Source organism: Argiope bruennichi, chromosome 10 (genome assembly GCF_947563725.1).
Source record: "Argiope bruennichi chromosome 10, qqArgBrue1.1, whole genome shotgun sequence".
Lineage (NCBI taxonomy): Eukaryota > Metazoa > Arthropoda > Arachnida > Araneae > Araneidae > Argiope > Argiope bruennichi.
In genome coordinates this window covers 126,927,610-126,953,068 of record NC_079160.1, presented here as the reverse complement: position 1 = coordinate 126,953,068, position 25,459 = coordinate 126,927,610, and the positions used below count along the sequence as shown (strand labels likewise).

The window sequence follows — 25,459 nt, the reverse complement described above, 5'->3', positions numbered from 1 at the left end:
CTAACCTCCAAGGTATACATGTACCAAATTTGGTAGCTGTAGGTCAAACGGTCTGGCCTGTAGAGCGCCAACACACACACACATTGAGCTTTATTATAAGTATAGATGTATGTACCAAATTTAAAATCTATAGGTCAAACGGAGAGAGTTGAACCTGTAGAGTACCAACACATACACACACATTCACCTTTTCAGTTGTAGAAATAAGATAACAGCCCATTTGGATACTTCTAGCTAAATTTTCCTTCCCAATATTCTTCTATAAATATAGATAGAATATTTGGGAAGTGTATTGCAAGTTAACAAGATGGTGTAAGGCTTCTAAAATTATATGATTATTACCAAAATTTAAAATTAAATATTTGGTTGAAGTGTAGTTTAGTGTGCCCCAGAGTTTGTGGCCAATATGGTAACCCAACAAAACGATCTTGTAGCAACCTTAATGCTGTTTTGTTGACTACTGTTTACTGTGGTTGAGTTGTACATGAACTACAACTATTTTATGAAAAATGTTAAATAAAAAATATCAATTAAAGATTTTAATTTTGTATTATAATTAAAAGTTTTTATTACTAATAAGACACTGTAATGTTATTTTTAATGTGAAAATGAATATAAGATATTCTTTTGCAATAGTTAACTGTCAATATACGTTTTAGAAATCTTCTGAATTATTAATTTAAAAAATTGTATGCAATGGATTTCCTTGCACTTTTCGTTTTTCTTTATCTGTTCTGATGGATTCCTTGATAAGTCATTATGTCGCTAATTATTCAAGAATGGATGTGTGGTGAATGGCATGGTAAGAAATATTTTGAACTTGCAGAATAGACAAAGAGTGAGTGGATATATATTTTACGAATTCATGAAGTTGGGAAAAGGATGCTTGTTTGAAATTTTGTATGGAGAATGGTTTAATTGCTTCTTTTTTTCTTTTGATTATGTATTTTTTCTGTAATCCACACAGTCTTTATGTTCAATGAGCTAGCGAAGCTACAAGGACCCCGCTGCAAGTAAAGCCGTAGGATGTTTTTTTAAGTTAAAAAATTCTGCCCGGTGCCTTCTTTACATGCCGAAAGCATCACATACTCTAAATTTCACTCTCTATACATCAGACCAACGACGCCGGTTTGAAATACTTCTTTATATCAAAGTTGTTAAGATAAGCAGCGATAGTGATCCCAAAGGTTTTTTAAAAAATCTCAGATAAAACAATATTAATCAGTAATTTTAATGCAGAAAGTGGTAACCATAACTGTTTTGCAGAAGTGTTTGGTTATTTTGTCTGCCATCTTTATTAGCGACTTGGCATTCTTGGCGCAGCAAGGGACACACTAAACTACACTTTTACCAAATATTTTTTAATGATGCTTAAAAAATATAAGAAAGAAGCATTCTTATTGAAATTTTTTTGTAAGCATTAATCTTGATCGACCAACTGGGCCACCAAAGGTAGCTAATTTAAAATATGCAGTAAAATAATTTTTTAAAAAAACTCCTATACTTACAATCACTGTATTGATTGCACCAGTTTTTAAATCTTATAAAATAACATTACAAATCAACTTTTATATGGTATATTCATCATTGAAGTAAATGGATATAAATATGTAACCTAAAATGTTAATTTTATTTATTTATTATTAGTAAAATATTTTTTTAAAATTATCTATACCTTTTAATAAAGATTGTATGTGTGTTATGCTCTACAGGTGTGGTCATGTGACCTTCAGCTATTAAATTTTGTACATGTGTATCTTGGAGATCAGAAATGTGTACTTTGTGGCTATTTTTAAAAAAATTTTAATTAAAAATTAAACTGGATTTTGACGTTTCTCTGGGGAAATTTCTAAAATAACATTGAAAAAAAGTAACTTTTAAGCCATTTCAAAATTTAAAAACTCAATTTTGGTAATTTTTATAAAATATTTTTCTAAAAAATTACCAAAATGATTTCCAATCATAGCTTACATTGTTGCCTTGAAGTTCAAACCATTTTCATTGTTTCATCAACTATTTTGTTTTTTTATTGTTGAAAGCTAAAGAACTGAATTACTATTTAATATCTATGAATTTACAATATCACAATATTTATAAATTAAAGGAACAAGGTATTTATGCTTTTAATAATCCCATGATGTCATGGGACTGATCTACATTAGAGTGATTCATGTACACAATAAACAGAGCATAGATAAGAGACAATTAAAATAAAGCAATTTTAATGTCTGATAATTTTGCAAAATCAAGGGCATGAGATTAAATCTACTTTCCCTGAGGCTGATTGATTAAGTTGTTGAAAATGTTGATTGCTCTGAAATTGAAATACTGAAAACTTCATTATTTGATCTGATTTGATTGCAGAAAACAGAAAAGTTTATTTTTCGTCCAATTTTAAATTGGAGCGACAAATATACTTTGTAGGGTATGATTCCTTAAAATAAAAGGATGTATGAAAATTTGGCTTCATAATTTTTTTTGACATATGTTTATCAAGGTAGATAGCCAACCGGGAAAATTAGGAATTGTCAGGAAATTTTGGGAGCTCAGGAAAATTCAATATAAAATTGGAAATTTTTTTATAAATCATTAATTTTATCAAACATGATAATTTGCTGATATTTTTTCAAAAGTAGAATGAAACGTCATTGGTAACTAATGAAAATCAAACTTTTACTGATAGTCTAAAACAAAGTATGGAAAAGAAAGATTGACTAACATATTTAATTTATTGATACATATATGAATATATAATATTTCTGCCAAAAAATTTAGTTTACTTTTCTTCAGAATGACAAGTTAACAGCATAATTATCAAAAAGGGTTTTGTGTACTATGGGAAAAGGCAGCCTAACTAAAGCCCATTTCCTGTTACTTTTATGATTTTAAGCTATAGTGGGTCTCTTATATTTTAAAAGATATATATATGGAGCTATCCCCCCCTCCTTCATCACTCATACCACATGTTACGAGAGCGAAAGTATGAATTTTGGGTATTAATTTTCAAAACTGGATGTAAAATATTGATCCATTATTATAATTCCCATACAATTTATTTTATTTAAATAATTATTTTACAATAATTATTTTTTACCTCATCTTGAAGATCTTTTTGATGAATTATGAAGTATCAAATATTATTAGTAATATTTCTTTAAAACATTTTTTTTAACTTTATGATAATGCATTACTAAATACTTCATATAAATTGATGCTATAGATGCTATTGCTTTAAACATTTTTTTTTTTTTAATTTTGTTTAAAATTCCCCATACATTTGAAAAATTTATTTCTTTGATGCATTATAAGTACACATTTCTCTTGTAATTTTCTTTAAAAAAAATTTCAAAATAAGAAGGGTGGCATTTTTACCTCTAAAACATTTTTCTTTTTATGCAATGAATAAAAAGATAAGGACCAATTTTCAACCTTTTTTCACTATTTTATAAGTTAAATATTCTGGCAATTTTTTTATTATACTCGATGGGTTAAAAGTCTATGCAGTTTTGATAGCTTTGAAGAATTTCTTATTTTGATTCAGAGATTTCATTTTGAATTTGTAAAAGAATTTTTCTTCTTTTAATAATATTATTTTTCTGTTCCAATTGGTGTGTTCGTAAACAGTATGGATTGGGGAGACCCTGCTGGAAGGAAACAAATCATTTCATTCTTAAGCATTCTATCAATGTGCATATATTTTTGTATTGTATTTTTGGTGATTAAATTTGACAAAAAGTTTTGAGATATGACTGGTTGGCTAAAAGTCAGCCTGGATGGGCATGCATTTTCGAATGTTGGTTAATATATTTGAAAAAAAGGGGGGGGGGTAAATAAGTAAAAACGATGTTTTCTTTTCTGGGCATTAAATTTTATTTTAGATTCATTTTTAGTTAAAAGAGTAGAATATTTTTTAAAAAACAGTTAAGAACATATTGTGCAATAATTAAAGAGAATAAAATAAAATGACATAGTTCTGAAGATATTAGAAACATCCGAAAAGAATCAGAGAAATTTCTTTAAAAATTTGGAAAAGTCAGGGAAATTCAAACAGTAAAAATGCTGTCAACCCTGTTTATTCATTGAAATGAAATATTATTTGTCATTTAAACCCTATTGAAAGAAGACTAAAAACTGAATTTTATGATGAATCAAAAATTTTTTTATTGAACTATTCTTAGAGATATTGCATAAATTATGAAATTATTTTTATAGTGTACATAAGACTTTAATGTCAAACAATTCTGTTTTTTGTAAAATTAAATAAATAAATAAAAAAAATGCTTTAGTTACTGAAAAAAAAATGTATTAATTGAAGTTTAATCACTTTCACTTTAGTTTAAAGATCAAATTTTACAGGAGTTTTTACACTAAAGTTAGGGAAATACATAATAAAAGGAAAAGAATGGCTTAAGGTTTCTATAATAGTATGAGTTATATGACTATTAAAATTTGAAGCTTAAAAATATTTTTTCTGAAGAACCTATTTAGAGACTAAATTAGATAAAATATTGAATATCTTTGTTTTGGTACATTCAATACAAAATTTCTTCTTATTTCTTGCAGGACACTGCTGGTCAGGAAAGATATAGAACAATTACTACTGCCTATTACCGTGGTGCCATGGGATTTATTCTCATGTATGACGTAACAAATGAAGAATCGTTTAATAGTGTTCAAGATTGGTAAGCTACATTAGGGATTTTTTAAATTTAATATTCATGAAAAATATGTTCATCTTCTTATATTATTATGCTAGACTCAGCTTGATATTATGAAATTGCTAAATTCTTCTTTTTCTCTAACCATTATGATGATAGTCCAATCAAAGTATTTGTCCAAAAGTAAAATTAGAGACCATTGGTCATTACTATTAGTGAACATAAAAGTGGGAATAAATAGTTATAAATGGAAGTGTGTGTGCACTTGCATGTAATAATGAATCAATGCATTTGAAGCCCTCATTTTGCAATTTAATGTATAAAAATTTTTACTTAATGATTTTTTATGCATATTTACACATAGTATTGGTTTCTAATCAGGGGCATGGGGGATCATTGTACTACTGAAGGAAACAATCCTTAATTCAAAAAACGATCATTCTGAAGAAATTATTTTTGCATTTCTTATATAATTAAATGAATTTTGAGATCTCTTTTTAAACATTTGCTTTCCTGAAAAATGTCAAGAATTGAAGTTTTTACTAGCTGATATTCTGATTCCATTATCTTTTTAATTTTTGAGCTCATTATTTCAACATTTCTTTGCAAAATAAAACAAAAACAATTTTGAAAACTTTTTGTGATGATTTTTTATTAATTATTTTCCCAATGAGTTCAAAGTTTTATTTCTTCACTGATTTGACAAAGAACTTTAATAAATCAAGAATAATGACAATTATTTTTAAATAAATTCTGAAAATACTGTATTCAGCAAATTTTCTAATTTCATTCGTGCTTTTTCTTTTAACATTTTCATTTTTAGTTATTTGATTTTTAACAAAATCATGAATAATAAAAGCATTAATTGATAAAATCATAGAAAAAAACATAAATACAAATTTATTGAGTAATAATATTTTTAGAACTGAGATAAAATCCAATTTAAAACAAAATAAAGAAAATTGAAATGTATGGACAATTTTAGTAAATAAATTGCTGCTTTAGATAAGTAATTTTATGTGATAACATGAGTTATTTGATGACCTTATGTTATTCTGATAAATCTCCATGTATAGCAAATAATAAATTCAAATATGCCTAGAAAAAAAAAAAGATTTGCAAGAAACTCTGCCATATAAATTTAGCTTAATATACATCAAATTGATCTTATATTATGTCCTGCTACTTGAAATCCCTTTTGATGGTACTCAAAATTCCTTTAATGTTGCTTGTATGGATAGCTATTATTAAATTTTTGGAATTTCTGAATAGATAACATTGAAAAGTCCTCCCCTACTATAATATGCAAGAACAACATATACTCAAGCATTATATATATATATATATATATATATATATATATATATATATATATATAATAATCTAAATTAAAACCTATTTAATTTCCTTATTTTTATTTTTATTTATTCCACATTTAACTTTATTCTAAAATGTTTTCTTATTTCCTGATCCAATTCCCACTTTTTTATTTAATTCTAACACAAGAGTTAGTAAAACTATTGATTCTGTAATTTCCAACTACCAACAAAGGGATGAAAATCCCTTGCATTCACATGGATTTTTCAAATATATCTAAGAATGCCTTGCCTCAGTTTTCATGTAGCAAAGAAATCCCTATCAGAATGTTATAGTGAAATCACTTAAGGGAAAATTTTCTGCCTCTCTACTCTTTATTATGATGTTGATCATTGCTTCACTCTTGTATAAATTATGACTCTTGTGGTAAAATAAATCGCAGCTAAAATATCAAAAGTTTTTATTTCTTTTCAGACAGGCATCTATTAAAATATGTATGCATATATGTAGGACTGGGTGGGACAAAATACCCATTCAATCCCATTTTAATCAGTGTCTAGGGTACTGATTAAGAAAAGAAATAATTTAAAGGAAAACAGATCATTTATTTAGAGTAAATAAAACTAACAGGACATTAACAATGAAGACAGGAAAGGTTAATTACATTAAAGTTAGAAATTATAATACTTAGATGGCACCACAGGGGGAAACCTAACAAGATGTCTGCTCATAGCAAACTAACTGCCGCCATAAAGTAAGATTATTAAACACTCATCGTTACCGGAGATGAAGAACCCTCTTCTCTTTTTTCGAGCGAATGCCAACAGCTCGCTTTTTACTAAACTTATAGTCATGTGACTTAGCATTTTGGATTAGTAGAATCCATGGTGCCATCTATTACAATACAATAAAACTAAATTGGAACCTGGGTGCGTTCGGTATAACAGTGGAATGTTAATGGCCACTAATTAAATCTCTACAACTCTGCCAGTCCCGATAGAACGATGACCTCATCGTTGTTTGCATACTGGCACTCAAGATTGACATTAAATTCCACTGGGCCAAATTGTTATAAAAAAATAAATTCGTAAGTAAAAAAAAATAAATACTTTAAATACGTTGGTTCTTAATAGAGTGGTACGTTACACTAGTAGTAATAATTTGCTGAATACATCACTGGAAAAAAATGTCTAAAATAGAAATGCACAATCTAAAGAAAAACACAGTTTACATAATTGTTGATAACTCAGACAGAAGTTCACTACAAAAGGAAAATTAATGGACGGAACATAGAAAAAACGTATGTGTATATTTATTGAAGCTAAATTATGTTAGAAAAATATAAAAGTATACATAAAAATGGAATATATTACAGTATAAAATGCAGTTATTAAAAATCACCTCAATTTCGTTTTATTCAACCTGGTCAGTAAAATTTCATCAAATCAGCAGACGACGTGGTCAAATTAGGACCTTCATGGTCGCCTATTTTCTCAAAATCTATCTCTCAGCTTTACTTTTATAATTTTGTATGCTCCCAAAAATCTTGGTTGTATCTTTAGTCCAAACCCGAATTGAGTTCGTTGAATATCTGCCAAATCCTCTTTCTGATATACTAGAACTTTCTTGCGCTTTCTATCACAGTTCTTCTTATTTTGGGCCTGTATATTCTGAATGTTTCCTTTTGCGTCTTGCCGAAGTAGATCTCTCTGTTCTTGTGATTCTTCTATTAATTCTTCCAACTGGAAGTCTCGTACTTGGAGGTCTTCTTTATTCCTCATAGTGGTGCCAATTAACAGTTCAAAAGGTGTCCATTTGGTACTGCGGTTTGAGGTACTGTTAAGGATGCTCTGTAGTCTGTCTACATGCTTGTACCATTTTGTAGGGTCATCAATTGACAATTTAGTCAAGACAGGTATGAGTGTGCGATATATTCTTTCTACTTGGCCATTTTCTCGAAGTACTCCGGTTGCTATTTGTCGATGTTGGATATTCTCGTCGATGCAATAATCACCAAATGCTTTAGAGGTAAATACTGATCCTCTATCAGTGGTTATTCTCTTTGGATTGACAAACGTTTTCTGTTGTAATCTTAATTTGTCAAGTGCGTCCTCAATAGAAATAGATTTGACTGGGTATAGCCAAGTAAATTTAGTAAATGCATCAACAACTGTCCAGCATATGTTAATATTTCTTGTTCGTGGATGGCATAGAACCTATAAAATCGACATGATAGATATTTAGTGGTATATTTTTCTTTAGGAATAAGGTTTAAAAATCCTTCTTCTTCTCACTTTTCTTATTTGCTAATATACATGATACACAGTTCATTTTATACTCGTTTGGTTAGATTTGGAATAAAGAATTCTTGCTTGATGATTTCTTCGTTCTTAGTTGTTGAAAAGTGTCCTTTTTCATGAGCTAACTTGATTAATTCGTTTTGCATGTCTCTTGGAACAATTATTAATTCACGACCATTTTCATATTTATATAAGATATCGTTTCTTTCGAAAAATTCTTGATTAACACTGCTGCTAATGGCCGATCTGAAATTTTGGACATTTTCATCCTCTTTCTGGGGTCTTTTTCAATCACTGTAATAGTTTCGTTTGATATTACCGCCACCGGATTCCAGCTTAGAGCATTTACATGTTGCATTCTTTTGCCTGGATGTTGAATAATTTCGTAGTCAAATTCTTCTAAAAGAAGTGCCCATCTTGCTAAGCCCTTTTTATCCATAGTTTTTTGGAAAGCGGAACAGTCTGTCACAATCTTGAAGTGATTACTTAAAAGGTGGTGCGAAATTTCTTAAGTGCTGTAACCATGGCGAGGACTTCTAATTCGTAGCTGCTATAATTTTCTTCCGTTGGAGAAGTTTTTTGAGACATGGATGCAGGATGCAGTTTTCTGTCATCACCTTCTTGCAGTAAAATGGCTCCATATCCATGTTGACTTGCGTCCGTATGTAATTCTGTTTTTCTTCCTTGTCGAAATATATTTAACACTGGACCTTCTGTTAAAATTTTCTTGAGCTTTCCGAATGCTTCAAACTGTGGTTGGTTAAACACAAATGGAGTATCCTTTCTAGTCAGGTCACTCATCTATACTATCTTTGAATACTGGGGAATGAACTTGCGAAAATAGCCGGTTAGGCCTAGGAAACTTTGAACTTGTTTTACCGTTGTCGGTATTGGAAATTTTTTTACTGCTAGTGTTTTTGCTGTTGACGGACGAATTGACTTTTTTTCGACGATGTGACCTAAAAACTCTATTCTCTTCTGCAGACATTAACATTTTGGAATTTTGTTTTCTAAACCGTATTTAGAAGCTACTTCAAACCTTTTCTTTAACTTTTCGAGACTTTCAATTTCGTCTTTAACTGGAATTATTAAGTCCTCGTTGCATAAGTTCTCTGAAAATACTGTATACATACCTCTGGAACACGCTAGGACTGGTACTCAGAGCGAAAGGTACCTTGTTGAATTCGAATTGTCCGTCGGAACTACAAAAGTTGCGAACAGTTCACAGTTTTCGTTTACGTTGACATGAAAAAATCCGTTTTTTAAATCAAGGGTAGTGTATACGTTAGCTTTTTGGAGTTTATAGTAGTACTATCTTTCTTCTTTACTATTACGATTGGACTCGTATACTCAGATGAGCTGGTTCTGATTATCCCTTCTTCTAACCATTCGTCTATTTGTTTATTCACTGTTTGATTCTCTAGAAATGAAAGTCTTCTTGCAAGTTGGTAGACTGGAATATCGTCCTTTAAAATAATTCTCATGGATACATCTGTAGTTTCAGTTTATTTTGGCTTGTAACTGGAAATTATCTCCTATAATTCTTTTCTTACTTCTGGATTAGAAATGTGCTCTATTTCGATTTCATCTAGTGGTCTTGCCTCATGTAGCTGCGCATGCATGAAAAATACTTCCACGTGTTCTCTTCTTCGAAATTTAACACCTTCTTTGGCGAAGTCAAGTGAGGCGTGTTCTAAAATGCCTGACCCAATAATTGCCTGAAAATCTAAATATGACGTAGGCACCACCGGGGCCTCCGAGAAAAGAGGAAACGACTAAGCGATGGTTGCTTTTCGCTTAATTGTATTGCTTACATCCTTTTTCGTTCAGTTTTTTTTTTTTTTTTCCACTCTTCTTTAAATAAATTGTGCAAAATAGCTTTAAATTTAAGAGTAATTAACAGCATCGTTACTCTTTCATTAGTTGTTAATTTTATATAGAGCTATTAAAGTTAATTATACATGAACAGAATAAACATATAAAATATTTAAAATATATATTCATTGATTTTAAAAAATAATTTCGGAGAATAATCATTAAACTGTTTAAGAGAGTATTTATTTTTTCTTTCTTTCAAATATTTGAATGGGTAATTTTTTAACACTATTTGAAAGTAAAAAATTTATAAAAATCATTGAACTTTAATGTGAAATTGCCACAGCCACGTCAGCCATCCGATTCTTTAAAAATCAGAGTTCCCCAAGAGTTTTGCCACGAGGATGTGTGGTTGGATTTTGCCTCACAAAAAAAAAAAAAAAAAAAAAAAAAAGAAGAAAAAAAATCCATCAACAATTTAAATTTTATTATTAATATTAATACTTTGTTTTCATGAATACAACTAAGATGCACTGTGATATAAAGTTTTTTTTTTTTTTTTTTGCTTTTACTTAACTTTGCATTACTATTTTTGAGTTTGGAATAATTATTTTAAAATATATTAATAAAAACAGATATAAATTTTTGACTGTGCTCTTCTTTTGTTCGTTGACATTATACAGCATATGCCTGCAATATTTAAATCTGGAATTTTACATAATATTTTTTTTTAATGCTGATCGTATATTTTCTGAGTGGAGAAGACTTTTATTGTCTGTTAAAATAAATTTAAAAATTTTGAAACTTGCTACAAAAATTTTAACGGTGCTTTCATCTAGATATGTCAACTCTCCTTTATCAATATCAAGCAAATATTCTTTAGCAACAGAGTTTGCCATTTCAAAAGTCAATTCTTTTTCCACTGATAATAATTTTATACAGTCGCTACAATGCAAATAAGGTTTTAGCTTGTAAACCACATATCCAGAAAGATAAATATATAAAGGAACTACTCTTCTTCATCCGCAAAATTATAAAAATCTACATCTTTTATTTCGATTTAGAAGGGTGCTTCTTTCTCTGAAAAAATCACAAAAAATTCTTTCAAATGAAAAGAGACATATATTTTTAATGCAGTTTTAACAAGGTATTAATTCTTTTTTTTTTTTTTTTTTTTCTGCTCGTAAAATTTGTTCAAGTAGGCGTAAAATCTTTTCTATGTATTTTTCGGAGCCATTGTTTCTTCAGATATGCATCATTGGGGAATTTAAATACTCTTATATTTTCTAAAGTAGGAGGATAATTCGATTTGCAACTTGGTATACAGCAGACTGGCGGCATTGTTATTTTTAAAGAATAATAAAAAATATCAAATTATGTATTCCATTGAGCAAAAATAATCTAAAGTTAATTTAAACATTGTTCACATTTCCAAATGGATAGGTTCCAAATAGTTGTGATATTTTTATAAAATAATGCTCTAATTTTTTAATATTTAGTGATAGTTCTTTTTTCTCAAATAATAATGTTATTTTTTCTGAACTTTAGAAGCTATCGACTGGTTTACAATTATTTTAAAAAGTAAAATATTTCATGCGAAAAAAGTTTAAAAAAACTAAATGCAAAAAATTGGTTTTCTGTTTGTTTCCCTAAAAAATATTTTATAAGCAAACAAAATTCGGTTATTAGTATTACACAAATTGAATTGTATGAATCTTTTATCCACTCGTGTTTACACTCTGCAATAAATAGTCTAACACTAAGAGACAAGAAAGGAATTTTAGGCTTAATGTGTACTTCACATTAGAACTTATATCTCAAAAAAAAAACAAAAAAAAAACAGCTATTAAAGAAAAATAGATAATTACTCACATGATAATCAAGTGTGATACGGTACTTCGGTTTAGTAATCCAAAGGCGATATCATAGAATTTTAATGCAAAAAAAAAAAAAAAAAAAATCTTCAAAAATCTTTACAATTACAAACGAACGGACGCTAGGGACAATGGACATTCAACTGACCAAAGCTGAAGGCAGTTCATCGCTTAGTTAAAACCGGTAATGGTGGAAACGGTCACTGTTCCAGGCCCATTAAACTTTTATTGCTTTCTTCGTTCTCGGAGGCCCCGGCACTACATGCCATGTCAGAGAATATTTTTATCCATCTAATTCGATATCTTGCCGAAATGACTCTTTTGTTTTGACTTGTGACTTCCCTAAACCAGATAATATAATCGTTTTTCTTGAGAGTTCTGAAGGTTTAATGATTTGTTTGCTAATATCTTCTCGGAGGAGTGTGACTGAACTACCAGTGTCGATTAATGCACTGAAAGTTTTGCTTCTTAAAGCTACTTTTCTTGTTATCATTTTCTCTCGTGAAAGTTCCCAGCAAACTTGTACAACAGGCACCAAAGGTTTGTTATTTTTCGTATTTTTGGGTCGTCGTGGACAACTACGCCATAATGTCCTAGTGTCTGGCAGTAACAACAATTCACAGGTCTCAATGGTTTATTTTTTTTCGACATATGAGTTTCTAATTAACTGCACAGGTCACTTCTGGACCTTTTGCGCTTTTGGCAGTAACGTTAAACTGGTATGGTGCTCAAATAACGTTAAATTTAAACTTATGTCATCTTTCATATTGAATCGGTGGAACATCTCTTACGAAGCCTTATTTGTTACTGAAATATCTGCCGAGTTTTCATGACCAACATTTCTTTGAGCTTGGATTTTCAACTTCTCAAGTTCGTGCTCACGTTCCTCCTTCCGCAATCGCTCTTCTCTTTCGTTTTGTTTTTCTACTTCTGCTAGATGTCTGTCCGCAATGATACTATCTAATATCATTTAGGCATCTTCCTCATCATAATTTCCGCTTTTTAAAATCAGATCTTTAATTTTGGGTTTCGTTAAATCGGTTTCAACGGTTGCGCCGAATTGTTTCGCGAGAGCAATTAAATCTTCTTTCTTATCTTTTAGTAAGAAAGTCATTTTGAGAGAAAAAGGGACTTGATGCTAAATCAAAGATCTGTATTAATTTTGAAATTTATCCAAAATTCTCTATGCTTTAGCGTGTTTAATTAAAAGCCATATTAGATTAGTTTCGCTTTAAACTTGAAATTTTAAATGAATCTTTGGATAATTTAAAAGTAATTCCTTAAAACTAGATCTTAAAATGCATAAATTATTTTTAAACACGGTTCCACTTTGAAATTAAAAATTAAAAAAATATCACTGATAATAACTTTCAAAAAGATACTACTGATAATAAAACAATTGTAATGTAGGAAAGCCCAAAATTACATCAAAATATAAGTAAGATTCAAAATTAAATCAAAATGTAAGTAAAATTCAAAATTAAATCAAAAATATAAGTAAAATTCAAAATTGAGCAAACCTCCCTTGCGCCACTCAAGGTCATTGTCTAGTCGTTGACTCGATGTTTTCTTCTTTTTAATATCACACAATAAAAAGACGGAATAGTGCATATAAATTTCAAGAAACGAGTTAAATTCAGAACTCAAAACAAAAATATTATTTTTTCAATAAAATAAAAATAATAACTTTTAATTATTCAATAATTTACTTAAAATTAATTTCCCTACCTTTATTATAGAATAGACACTTCAAAAACAAAACCGAAAGTGGAAGCTGTCACTATATATAAAACATACATATTCATGAAGTTGAAATTTTTATAAACAACAATTATCAATGGATTTAAATAAATAGATCAATGGACTGTCACATTGTTTGAATAAAAAAAGAGCTGGAGAGCGTCCATAGGTTATTTTCAGGACAGGCGATTCAATTCTGGAACGTAACCAAAATATTTCAGAAGTACTTACGCGAATTTTGCTCAGAAGTTGTACGCGACGGCACAATGTTTTATATTTTATACTCGACGGTGCATACTTAATTTCGATGGTTCGATGATTTTTCCGTTGATGATGCTTTCGAGATACGAGAACACACATTCCTTCGTTGCACAGGTGGAAACTCTTCCGTTGACGCTGTATACTCATTTGTCGAGGAGACTGGATGCCGGAGTTTTCTTTAGCAAAGATTCCAATTGACGGAGTTTCATCTACTGATGCAATTTCTTGTTTCGGGGCGTTTTTCTTCGATGATCCAGTTGTTGTCTCCATGATTCGGTTTCTTCTGCTTTCCCCCGAGAGCAGGGTCGTTCGTCCGATGAGTTTTACGTTATCTATAAATGAATTACTGAAGGAACATTCTTAACTTTTATTTTTTAGGCTACTTTTAAGATAGAGAAAATCTAAAATTTCAACATGGAAAAAAAATTTAATTTAAAATCCCAGGCCTGTTCCTCCAAGTTTGTAGAACTGGGTGGGATAAAATGCCCATTCAATTCCATTTGGATCAGTGTCTAGGGTACTGATTAAAAAACGAAGTCACGTTTAAAGAAAAACAGATAATTTATTTAGAGTAAACAAAATTGACAGAACATTAACAATTAAGACAGGAAAGGTTAATTACATTAAAATTTGAAGTAAAAATACTTAGATAGCACCACAGGGCGTTGCCTAACAAGATGTCTGCTCATAGCAAAACTAACTGCCGCCCTCTTCTCTTTTTTTTGAGCGAATACCAGCAGCTCGCTTTGTACTCAAACTTATGGCATGAATCTTAGCATTTTGGATTAGTAGAACCCATGGTATTATCTATTACAATACAATAAAACTAAATTGAAATCTAGGTGCGTTCGTCATAACAGTGGAATGGTAATGGCCACTTATTAAATCTTATATATTACCACACTTCAGTCTTATCAATTTCAACAGTTTACATCAAAGCTGCTAATCATACAAGTTTCAACTTTATATATATCTACACATATTTTACTACGTAAAATTCCAGTTTATAGCTGTTGAGCTACAAACATTCAGGTTATAAATGCATTCTTTATTTTTCTCAAATATATTTCAGCAAAATCTTGTCTATTCAACTTTTTATCTTCTAGCTAGCTACATTTTCTTGTAGACTTTTCTCATAAAGACCAATTTCACCATACTTTAAAAAAATCCGTCTTTCCACAACATTAATTCTTTCAATCAAATTCATCTTGGTGCTCTTTGTAAGGCACACATATATTTCCCTTGCTTATTTGCCGCCAGCCATCTTAAATGCACGGTGGAAAAATCTAAATGAATGGACCACTGTGACAGCATTAGCAGAAACTACAACTGAATCCTAAGGGTCATCATCAGCCACAGTACAACCCTTCCCATAGGAGACACATTCCATCATCGGCTGAATGTGGCTAACTCCACATCCTTTTTTTACCTACCAGGTAGAACAAACCACTATTCCGGAAGCTCTCAAAGAAGATAGGAGACTGCTTTCTTAAAAAAAAAATGGTGTAGTACGCATGTGGTTTCAGTGCTGGACGATTCTATTTTACACCTTTATATTTAAAAAAAAATGTTTGGTTTCAGCAAAAAAAGATTTTATATTAGTTGAAGTTTAATCACTTCTGCTTCATCTTAATGTTAAAAACTTTTTGGAGTCTATCAGTGAATTGGAGAGATGCATAGTCTAATGAACAGAGTAATTTAAAGCTTTTATAATAGTTATGTAATATCAAAATTTGAAGTTTAAAAATATTTGTCTAAGAAACTATTAAGAGATCAAGTTATATAAAATATTTAATTGAAAATTTTAACAAGCATTAATCAATGTTACCATGGCATCGAGAAAATACGGGAAATTTCAAAATCATCTTAAAAACAGGGGAAATGGAAAATTTGAAAATTTCCATAAAAACAGGGAATTGGAGGGAATTTTAAATTTCTTAGCCCCCTCCCCTTTTTTATCTAAAAAACTGCCAATCTCCAAACATTGCAAGAAAAAAAGATGGTAGCTATAGCTCTAAAAATGAAAAATTATCAATAATCATAAGGGACAAGAAAAGTGGTATGCACTTTATATGCAGGCAATAATGACTTGTTTACAAGTAGATGTGATTTGGTCTTCTGAACTTTTATGGACATCAAAATTTGTTTTGTCTCATTTGGCCTTTAATGTACTGTATGATATATATGGAATATTTTCGTATATGTTCACCGATAATGAAATAGCTTAAAAAAAAATACTTTGGATTGTAAAAAATGCTGGTGCATTATTAATTATGGATTAGCTCCATTCTTTAAAGAAATCCTTAAACAGTAAAAAGTTTATAATATGTTTTGATGCACAGCACTTTACAAATATTCCAAATTAATTTTTTTCTAGGATATTTGTGTGAATCAACCATAAGATATTGGAATTCAGTATTCGTAAAACAAACCATTGCTTAAGAACTGTTTACGAATTTTTAAAAAGTTATATCAAGTTTGGACATATAGCTAATTTTACAAATTAGGAAGGATGGACCAAATGTAAATTTACAATTGTTAAAACATGTGAAAGTGACAGTAAAATTTCAGATTTGGTTATTTATGAATTGCTCGTAATCCATGGAGTGTTTCAGTGTGGACATAAATCTACTGGATGGAAAGTAGGTGTTACTCTAAGAGCAGTGCATAAAATATTTAAAGATAATCCAGCTAGACATGCCAGTTTCCTGAAAGTTGTTGGTTCTTCAAAATTTTCATTGAAATATTGTTCTATTTACTGGGTAGAAAATGTCAGTGTTTACAAATATGCTCTAAAATTTTTTGACAACATGAAGAAGTACATAAATTTCAGTTAAGAACTTTTACTGGATCTGCCAGAAGTGATAATATGAATGCTTGTCAAAATAAATTATGGTTGAAATTAGCTTCTTCTGTTATATTACTAATATTCTTCAAATATTTCTTTAAAAATTCCAGACATTTCAATCAGTGGTGCTTTTTTATGAAAATCTTTTCATTCTTGTTAAGCAATTAATGAAAAATGTTATACAAGGAAGCATAATTGAAGTAAAAACATTAGACAAATTATTTTAATAGAACTTGATGATACTAAAAATCTGAGACTGTAAAAAAAATACCAATATTGGAATAGAGACTACAAATTACTTGATTACTAATAGAGCTACTGAAACTGGGAAAAAAGAAGACTTTTTAGCAGAATGTTTTATATTTGTGAAGAATGCTATTAAAAAAAATTGTATGCATGCCCAAAAATTTTGCTATTTTAAAAACTGCATCTTGTTTGAATTCACATTTATTGAAAAACAATGCCTTCTTACTATGTGAAAAATGAATCCATCAACTTTTTTATTCCACAGCACAAACATGTTTTTCTGGCATGCTCAGAAAGTGCAAATATCTAATTTGAATATTTTCTGAAAAAAACTAAAAAATGAATACAAAAAAAAGTTTGATTCATTCAGTGAAAAAAAAAAATTTAAGATTATTTCTATTCTAATATTTTGAGATCAAAAGAATTCCTTGATTTTCGGGAAGTTATAAAAATTATTCTTGTGTTGTCATGTAGCAATGCAGCTGTGGAAAGTAGATAAGTAGATTTAGATAAGAAAAAAAAGTATATGATGGTTGAAAATCTAAAAGAAGATTTATTACTTGGTCTGTGTATGATGTCTTTAAGTTTTTATGAAGGTGTTTTAAATGTTCTGATTTCAAAAGATTTGTTTCATTATGCTGAATTAGCAACTCTGAGGTATTATGAAGTTTAGAAAAGCAGGAAAAAGAAAAAGAGTTCAACAAATGTAAAGCAGCATTAAAAATGAAAATAAGTAAAAATAAAAAAATCGTTAAGTAATCATTAAATGATTTGTATCATGATGGCAAAAATGTTATTTTGTGCTTTATTTCACCCGAGTCCTTAATTTGGTGACTCTACAATTAAAGAACAAGAGAGGTGATGAATGCCCCTCCCTTAATATGTAAATTCTGTCTTGCTGAATTCTGGGCAATAAATAAAGATAAATTGTTGTTGTTTTTTTCCTGTATGAAATTATAAGCTTTCTTTTAATATACTATTATTTAGAGTAATATTAAATTGCTGCTATCTTTTCTTGCTTTTTTCACTCATTAAAATTGTTATTCCATTATAACTAGCACATGAGTGCTACTCGAACATTTTCTCTTATATTACATCTACATACAGAGAAAACAAAAGGAATTTTTTTCCATATTTGAGTGACAATCCTGATTAATTTTAATGAACCAGCTGGTTTGCAAAAAATAGTGGATGGTTAAAATTAAAATTTGAAAAATTCTTTCTTCGTAAGAAACTTTTACTCAAGAAATAACTACTTGCTAATTGACAACTGCTACTTTGTAGTAGTAAAAACTTGGCGGATCTGAGTCCAACAATCAACCCAGAAGAAAGTTTTTAAAGATTTTAACATCATTCTTTCTAGAATTACACACAGCCCCCAGTATCATAACCATGTTAAAACACACTATATGGAATAACCGAACAAAGGTTTTCTCCTTGATAAAGAGGGTGGATTATATAAAGAAAAACAGAAGTGTCAAAAAATTGTCTTCTGTCTTTTATTAGATCTATGTTCCTTACAGAAAATCAATTAATAATTTTTCAGCATTCCAAAACTTTATAAATCTCCTCTAATAATGAAAATAAATACGTGTATTGAGGCTCTACAAGTCAGACCAATTGATCTAAAATTGATCAGAATTTTTTTTATATATAAATCATTAATTTTTATTGAAGTGACCATTCACTGGTATTTTTTCCTAAGAAGGAAGCATTGTGAGCAATAAATGAAAATCGAACTTTTGCTGGCGATATAAAACCGACTATGGAAGAGAAAGATAACTACCATAATTAGTGAAAATGGTTTTATGTACTATGGGAAAAGGCAGCCTACTTCCAGTTACTGTAATGACTTTAAGCTGTAATGTTATTAAGCTGTAATGCTATTTTATTTAAAAAGATATATACAGAGTCTCCCTCCCTCTTTTCTTCCTTCGAATGTCAAATTGATTATATTAAGAGAGCGAAAGTATGAATTTAAGGTATTAATATTCAAAACTGGTTGTAAAATATTGAACCATTATTGTAATTCCAAAACAATTTTTTAAATTAAATAAATAATTTACAATAATTATTTTTTTCCTTCTTCTCAGAGATTTTTTTGTTGAATTATGAAGTATCAGATGTTATTGTTATTAGTTGCATAAAACATTTTTTTTTTTGTTTATTTTTAAACATTATAAACATGGATTACTAAATTCTTCATATAAATGGGTGCTATGGATGACTTGAAATGGAACGTTATTCATAATAATACTTTGTTGTAGCATATTTTCCCCTCATTTTGTGTTTATTTAAAATTTTCCATACATTCCAAAAAATGCTCTATAATTTAAAAATAACATTCAACACGAAGAATTAATTTGTTTGATACATTATATTGAAACAAATACCTCTTGTAATTTTTTCAAACAAATTTTTTGAAGGAGAAGGACAGCATTTTTCTTACACAGTTTGATGTATTTTAACTGTTGTTAATTATCTGCCATAAAAATTTACAAAATTCATTCATACTATCTTTTTGAAATTTATACCTCTAAAACATATTTCTTTTTATGTAATAAGAAAGAGAATTTTAAGGATCAAATTTCCACTTCTTTCTCTATTTTATGGACTAAGTATTGAGCCAGCATGCAAGCGATTTTTTTTTTTTAATTACAATTTGTGAGTCAAAAATCAATGCAGCTTTGTCTTCATTGAAGAATTTTTTTTTTTTTTTTGGTGCAGAGATTTCATTTTGTATTTATAAATAAACTTTTTTCTGATAGAAAAATTATTGTTCAATTCTGATTGCCATGTTGGTAAATAGTATGGATTGAAGAGACCCCACTGGAAGGAAACAATTCATTTGATTCTTAAGCACTCCACCAATGTACATATATTTTTGTTGAGTAAATTTACAAACAGTTCTGATATATAACTAGTTAACTAAAAATCTGTCTAGATGGCTTTATCCTCTAGTGTTGGTTAATATATTTTCAAAACACACACACACACACAGTGGAAGCTTATCTAAAATTCAGTATGTAATTTTTTTTTATTAAATTTTATTTTACATTGATTTTACTTTAAAGAGTAGAACAACTTTTCAAATAAAATTAAGTGCATATTGTGGAATAATTAAAGAGAATAAAATAAAGTGACAGTTCTGGAGATATTAGAAGCATCTGGAAAATGTTAAGAAGATTTCTTTAAAAACCTGGAAAAGTTAGGGAAATTCAAACAGCAGAAATGCTAGCTACCCTGATAGAGTTCTTTAAATATGATTAAATACTGTCAGAAAAATTTAATGTTTTGCAATGATCAACTAATCTTCTAAAGGGATGTGAGTTACTTGCCAAGGTATAAAATAGACAACTGCTCGGATTTTAAATTAGGTTTTGTAATAATTACTACATATAGAATAATTTTCTGTATGATTTTGTATATCTTGTGCAGTGAACATAAATTTTGTTATTTAAATGTAACTGAGTTAAATTTAGAATAAAAGATGATCAGTGTGCTCGGAAAGGAAATCTAATATCTCCTAGAAATGATTTTGGATGAAAATAATTATTTCATCACTCATTTATTTTATTTCGATTTAAAATTGATGTTTAAACTTTTAATTCTCTTTTACTTATTATTATTGTTTTTATATTTACTATAAAAATACTATACTATACTTTTATTATACTATACTATACCTGGCTGTATTTTTACTATGCTATATTTTGCATTATTATTATTGCTTCTTTTATTGAGTCACAGTTCTATGTTGCACACTAATTTTATACTGAAAATGAATTATCTATTATAAAATCTCATTTAATATTATTTAATTATATATATATATCCCAAATATATTATGGAGCAAGTGGTTAAAACATTGTATTGGAATGAATTCATAAATTTAAAAATTATATAATTAGACAAAACTGTTTTTCTTTGTATATGTGAATTTAAGTGTCTGTTAAGATTGGTTTTCATTTAAAATAATATACCTTTTTTATTAAATTTTATTTGTTAAAGGGTTACACAAATCAAGACTTATTCCTGGGACAATGCTCAAGTTGTTCTTGTGGGAAACAAATGTGACATGGAAGATGAACGTGTTGTTTCAGCCGAAAGGGGGCGCCAGCTGGCAGAGCAGTTGGGTTTGGTGTTTTTTGAAACTTCTGCAAAAGAAAACGTAAATGTTAAAGCTGTATTTGAGCGCCTTGTGGATATCATCTGTGATAAGATGTCCGAAAGTCTTGATTCTGATCCTAATCTCGTTAATGCTTCCAAGGGCACTCGGCTTACAGAAAACCCTGCTCCCCCAACTGCTGGATGCCAGTGTTAAAAGTTTCAATTCCCAAGATGTATTTTCTCATTACCATACAGTGTTCCTTCTTCTTTTTTTAAATGTTTGATAAAAAGGCTTGGTAGGATTCAATATCTTGAGGCTGTGCGATTCATGAAGATACATGAGAATTCAGAATTCATTTTTTTTTTTTTTTCTGATTTAGATGGATAAAAATAAGGTGTGTTAAACCTTTTTTTATATATAAAAAAGGGGGTATAATTTTCAGTTATATTCTGTGTATTATGAAAAATTCATCTTACAGTATAAAAATAATATCTATTTCTATATATTAGATGACATTAAAATTATGCAGAAATATAATTGAATCCTTGAGACTGAACATTGCTTGTTCAGATCTTCAAATGAATGTATTTTACTAATGTAACTGCTTATGGGAAATCAGACTTAGTAGTAGAATATAGAATACTTAACATTCTTTCTCATCAATCATGCTTTTCATTCCACACTGTATTTTATTCAAATATATTACAATAGAAGTTGTTATTTAGCATGAGAGGGTGCAGATATATTTCATTTAACATTAAATATTCAGTGCATTCATGGAAATTAACACATGTATGAATGTTACAATGTATTAGTGTCTTTGTCAAAATTTTTTAGATGTTTAAGTGTTATGTATATTACAGGATACCTTAGCAGTAATATTGCAAGGGGTTTTTTTTACAAATTTTTTCAAGTGAAAAGGACTTGCTTTTAAGGAATAAAACAGATTAAAAGGAGCTAATTTTGCATTGAAATTCTTGTCATTTTTAAATCATTACTTATAAAACAAAATATATTTTTGTGATCTGGTTTTGTTTTCACTACTTGGGTCTAAATGAACTATATGAAAGTCGTAACGAATCGGAACTCTACCAAGCCTTGATTATTTTATTTTGATTGAGATTTTGTTGGCAAATTTTATATTTATTTTGGCGTTGAACAAAATGTGCTAGAATGACTTGTAACAGAAGTAGTTGAAAGTCGGATTTTTTTCACCCTCTCAGATGGGCAAAATACTTAAATTATGATTATTATTCTAGGTAAATGTAGTAAAATGATTATATTCTCTTATATTGAAGCTTGAATTGAATTTTTTTCTCCCATCTTGGTGTCAGGTGATTGATAAATATTCTATTAAGACTTCAAAGACCCTATATCTTGATCTAAAATATAAAATAATCATTTTGTAGGAAGTGTATTATCATTGTTTAAATCCTTCCTTGTGTATGATGACAATAGTTACTCAGACATATTTTTGTAATTTTTCCCCTTATGCCATTACTTTTTACTAGCTGGATAATGATGTTAATAGCACTTGAATTGAAGATGCTCGATATTAATTGATATTTGCTAGCTTTTTATTCTTAATATTTTCTGCTTACTTTTAAAGCAGATGCTAAGTACTGCCACTCTAATTAATTGCATCTTTATTGTAGTCTAATTACAAATATGAAATAAACTTACTTGCCAGGTGAAATTATGCTGAAGGATATATTAACTTTCTAAATAAATGATTGATATAAAACATTCCAAGAGCTTGAATGGTTAAATGTCAGAATATTTGTAATGGAACAAAAATTATACTTGTTTCTTGGTATTATTATGAACTAACTGTTCTTTATTTTTAACTTTTTTTATGTGTTTGCATATTTGTGTATTTATTTATTTTTTTTGCTGGAAAAAGAATGCATACTCTCAGTTATATACAGTATAAGGCAAGTAATCCTCAATGATGTTACTTGATAAAGTTATCTATATTAGCAAAGAGAAGCTCTGAAATATGCAAGGAACTAGCTTTTTTAATTGAAGCAAGCATTTAAATTGCAGTCAAGGACATATCTTTTTTTAATTAGATTGTTTATTTTCATACTATGTTTAAAGAATTAGTGCAGTTGTTTCATTAGTCTGAAAAAAACTTGCCTCTTTTGTGTAAATAACAATCAAATCACTAGTTATTGTGACTTATTTAAACATCTAATTGTATGGATGAATGAAAATAATAGGTATTATAAATTGTGTCTGTGTCAGTCATTAAATGTATATATTAAACTTCTCTATATGTGTGTGAAATTTAGAATTTAAATGAGAAGTAAATCTAATGTGGAAAAAGCTTTATTTTCCTCATATTTTCATAATTAAATTATTCAGCATTCTGATTATATTATTTCTATAGTATAATCATACTGTTATAAAGTTCCCTTGTTTTTTTGTATTATCAGAAATAAGGTGAGATGGCTTGAGAAATGATGTATAGACAAACTTAATTTTTTTAATTGCATTTAAATTAGAAATGTGTATAGTTTTTCCAATACACAGTGTATTTTTAAACCGCTTTGTGTAAAAATTCTTTTAACAAATTTTTATAAAAAAATAATAATAAATCATGTATATTTAGACTGCTTGCAAAGTGCTTAAAAATTTTCAATTATGAAAAGATTTGTCATAATAGAATAATTAGAAAAATACATTTTTATTATGGTGCAGTGATATTTTCAATTAGTATAGGATTTTAATAGAAAATAACTTTTTATTTTAAATTTTGTTAACGAATTGTAAAATTCAAAGAAATTTCATCCCAATGAAATGTAATGCTACATTCTTTCAAATTGTATTATTTATGGTTTTTAGTTTTATAAATTGACAATTTTTTTCTCTCTCTTTTTCCTGTCTGTATGAATTTAAAGTTTATTTTAAATAATTTTTGAAATATTTTATAAAATTTTGGTTATAGATAAGTGAATGAAAGAATAATAGTTTTTTTTTTTCTTGGCTTGTGAGAGAAGTAAACTACCATATAGTTATTAGTTGCGCTGAGATAAAAATGGTGCTGAAAATTCTTTGTGTTACTTTGGATTAGGTTATTTTCAGTTGCTGTGTGAGGTATTCATTTCAATCGAGAACGAGAGAAATTAGGATTTTTCTAGGCAAATCTAGTGGAGTGAGGATTAGCTTTTCCCATTTTAGATTTGATGTAATTGTTGTGAATGTTGCTAGATTTATAAGAAGTACATGTTAGTATTAAATGTGTAGAATTGCCTAAATTATAAAATTTGGCACATTTGTTGCATTGCCTTGAAACATTTATTGTATTATCTCATCTCATACTGCAAATGCCTCATATATTATGATGAACTATTGTGTAAAAGTGATAGAAATTCACAACAAAAGCATTTATATTGAATTTTTGGAGTAGAGAAATAATTCTACAAAGTTATATATAGTTGCATGCAAGTGCTTTATAATAATCTAAATAAATATATATGTTCTACACATTACTTTATAGATGATAAAAAAATGAAATTTTACTATGTATTGTACAAATAATATAATTTATTCTTGTTCACTTTTACAGTTTATCTATGTATGTTATTCAAGAGTTTCAGATTACTTTTAATGTTGTTGAGATTTTTATGAATTTTATTGTTTTTATTTCTTTATATACTAGATTGGGAAAAAAATGTTTTAGAAAATTTATTTTTATTTATTTATGTTATTTTTTATACAATTTTATCTAGTCATATTTCATTAAGTTTATAATTCAAAAAAGGGTAATTGCTATTTGTGAAAGAGATTGCTTTTGAATATTTTGTATGCTAAGATTTATGAAAGTATCCAAGTCTTTGTGGTTTGCAAGATTGTTACTTATTTATGTATAGAAAAATCATACACTCATTTAATATAACCATATTTTTTTATATATTATTTGAACTGAGTTTTTTAACATTTGGTTTACACATAAAAATCTACTTATTATTTGCAATATCTTCTTTAATAGTTTACTAGTTTGCTGAAACGGGTTTTATTTCTTTTTCTAGTCAAAGATAATATTCAGTCATTGCTGAAAAGTAATACATTAATAATTTTGTATATTTCTTTTGCGATTGTGTTGTTCTTATTTAAAATTTTTGTTTTTATTTTAGTGTTCAAAAGCACAAGTTCTGAAATTTTTAATGGAAACTTTAGCTATTATACTGTATGCTAAGTGTAGTAGGGAGAGATCATAGTTACAGTGTAAACCATCAATAAATTGTAATGTATCCTTTAGAAAATAAAATTTTCTTTTGTTTTTA

General features: G+C 28.6%; 1 protein-coding gene across 1 annotated transcript in view; it reads left to right on the top strand.

The window, feature by feature from the left end:
* LOC129989209 (ras-related protein Rab-3-like) overlaps positions 1-25,459 on the top strand; it is a 33,659-nt gene extending 8,200 nt beyond the window's left edge. The window contains exons 3-4 of the mRNA XM_056097588.1: positions 4,564-4,682; positions 21,071-25,459. Of these exons, the coding sequence (XP_055953563.1) occupies positions 4,564-4,682; positions 21,071-21,383 (432 nt within the window). The 3' untranslated portion in view covers positions 21,384-25,459. The remainder of the gene's footprint in view (positions 1-4,563; positions 4,683-21,070) is intronic.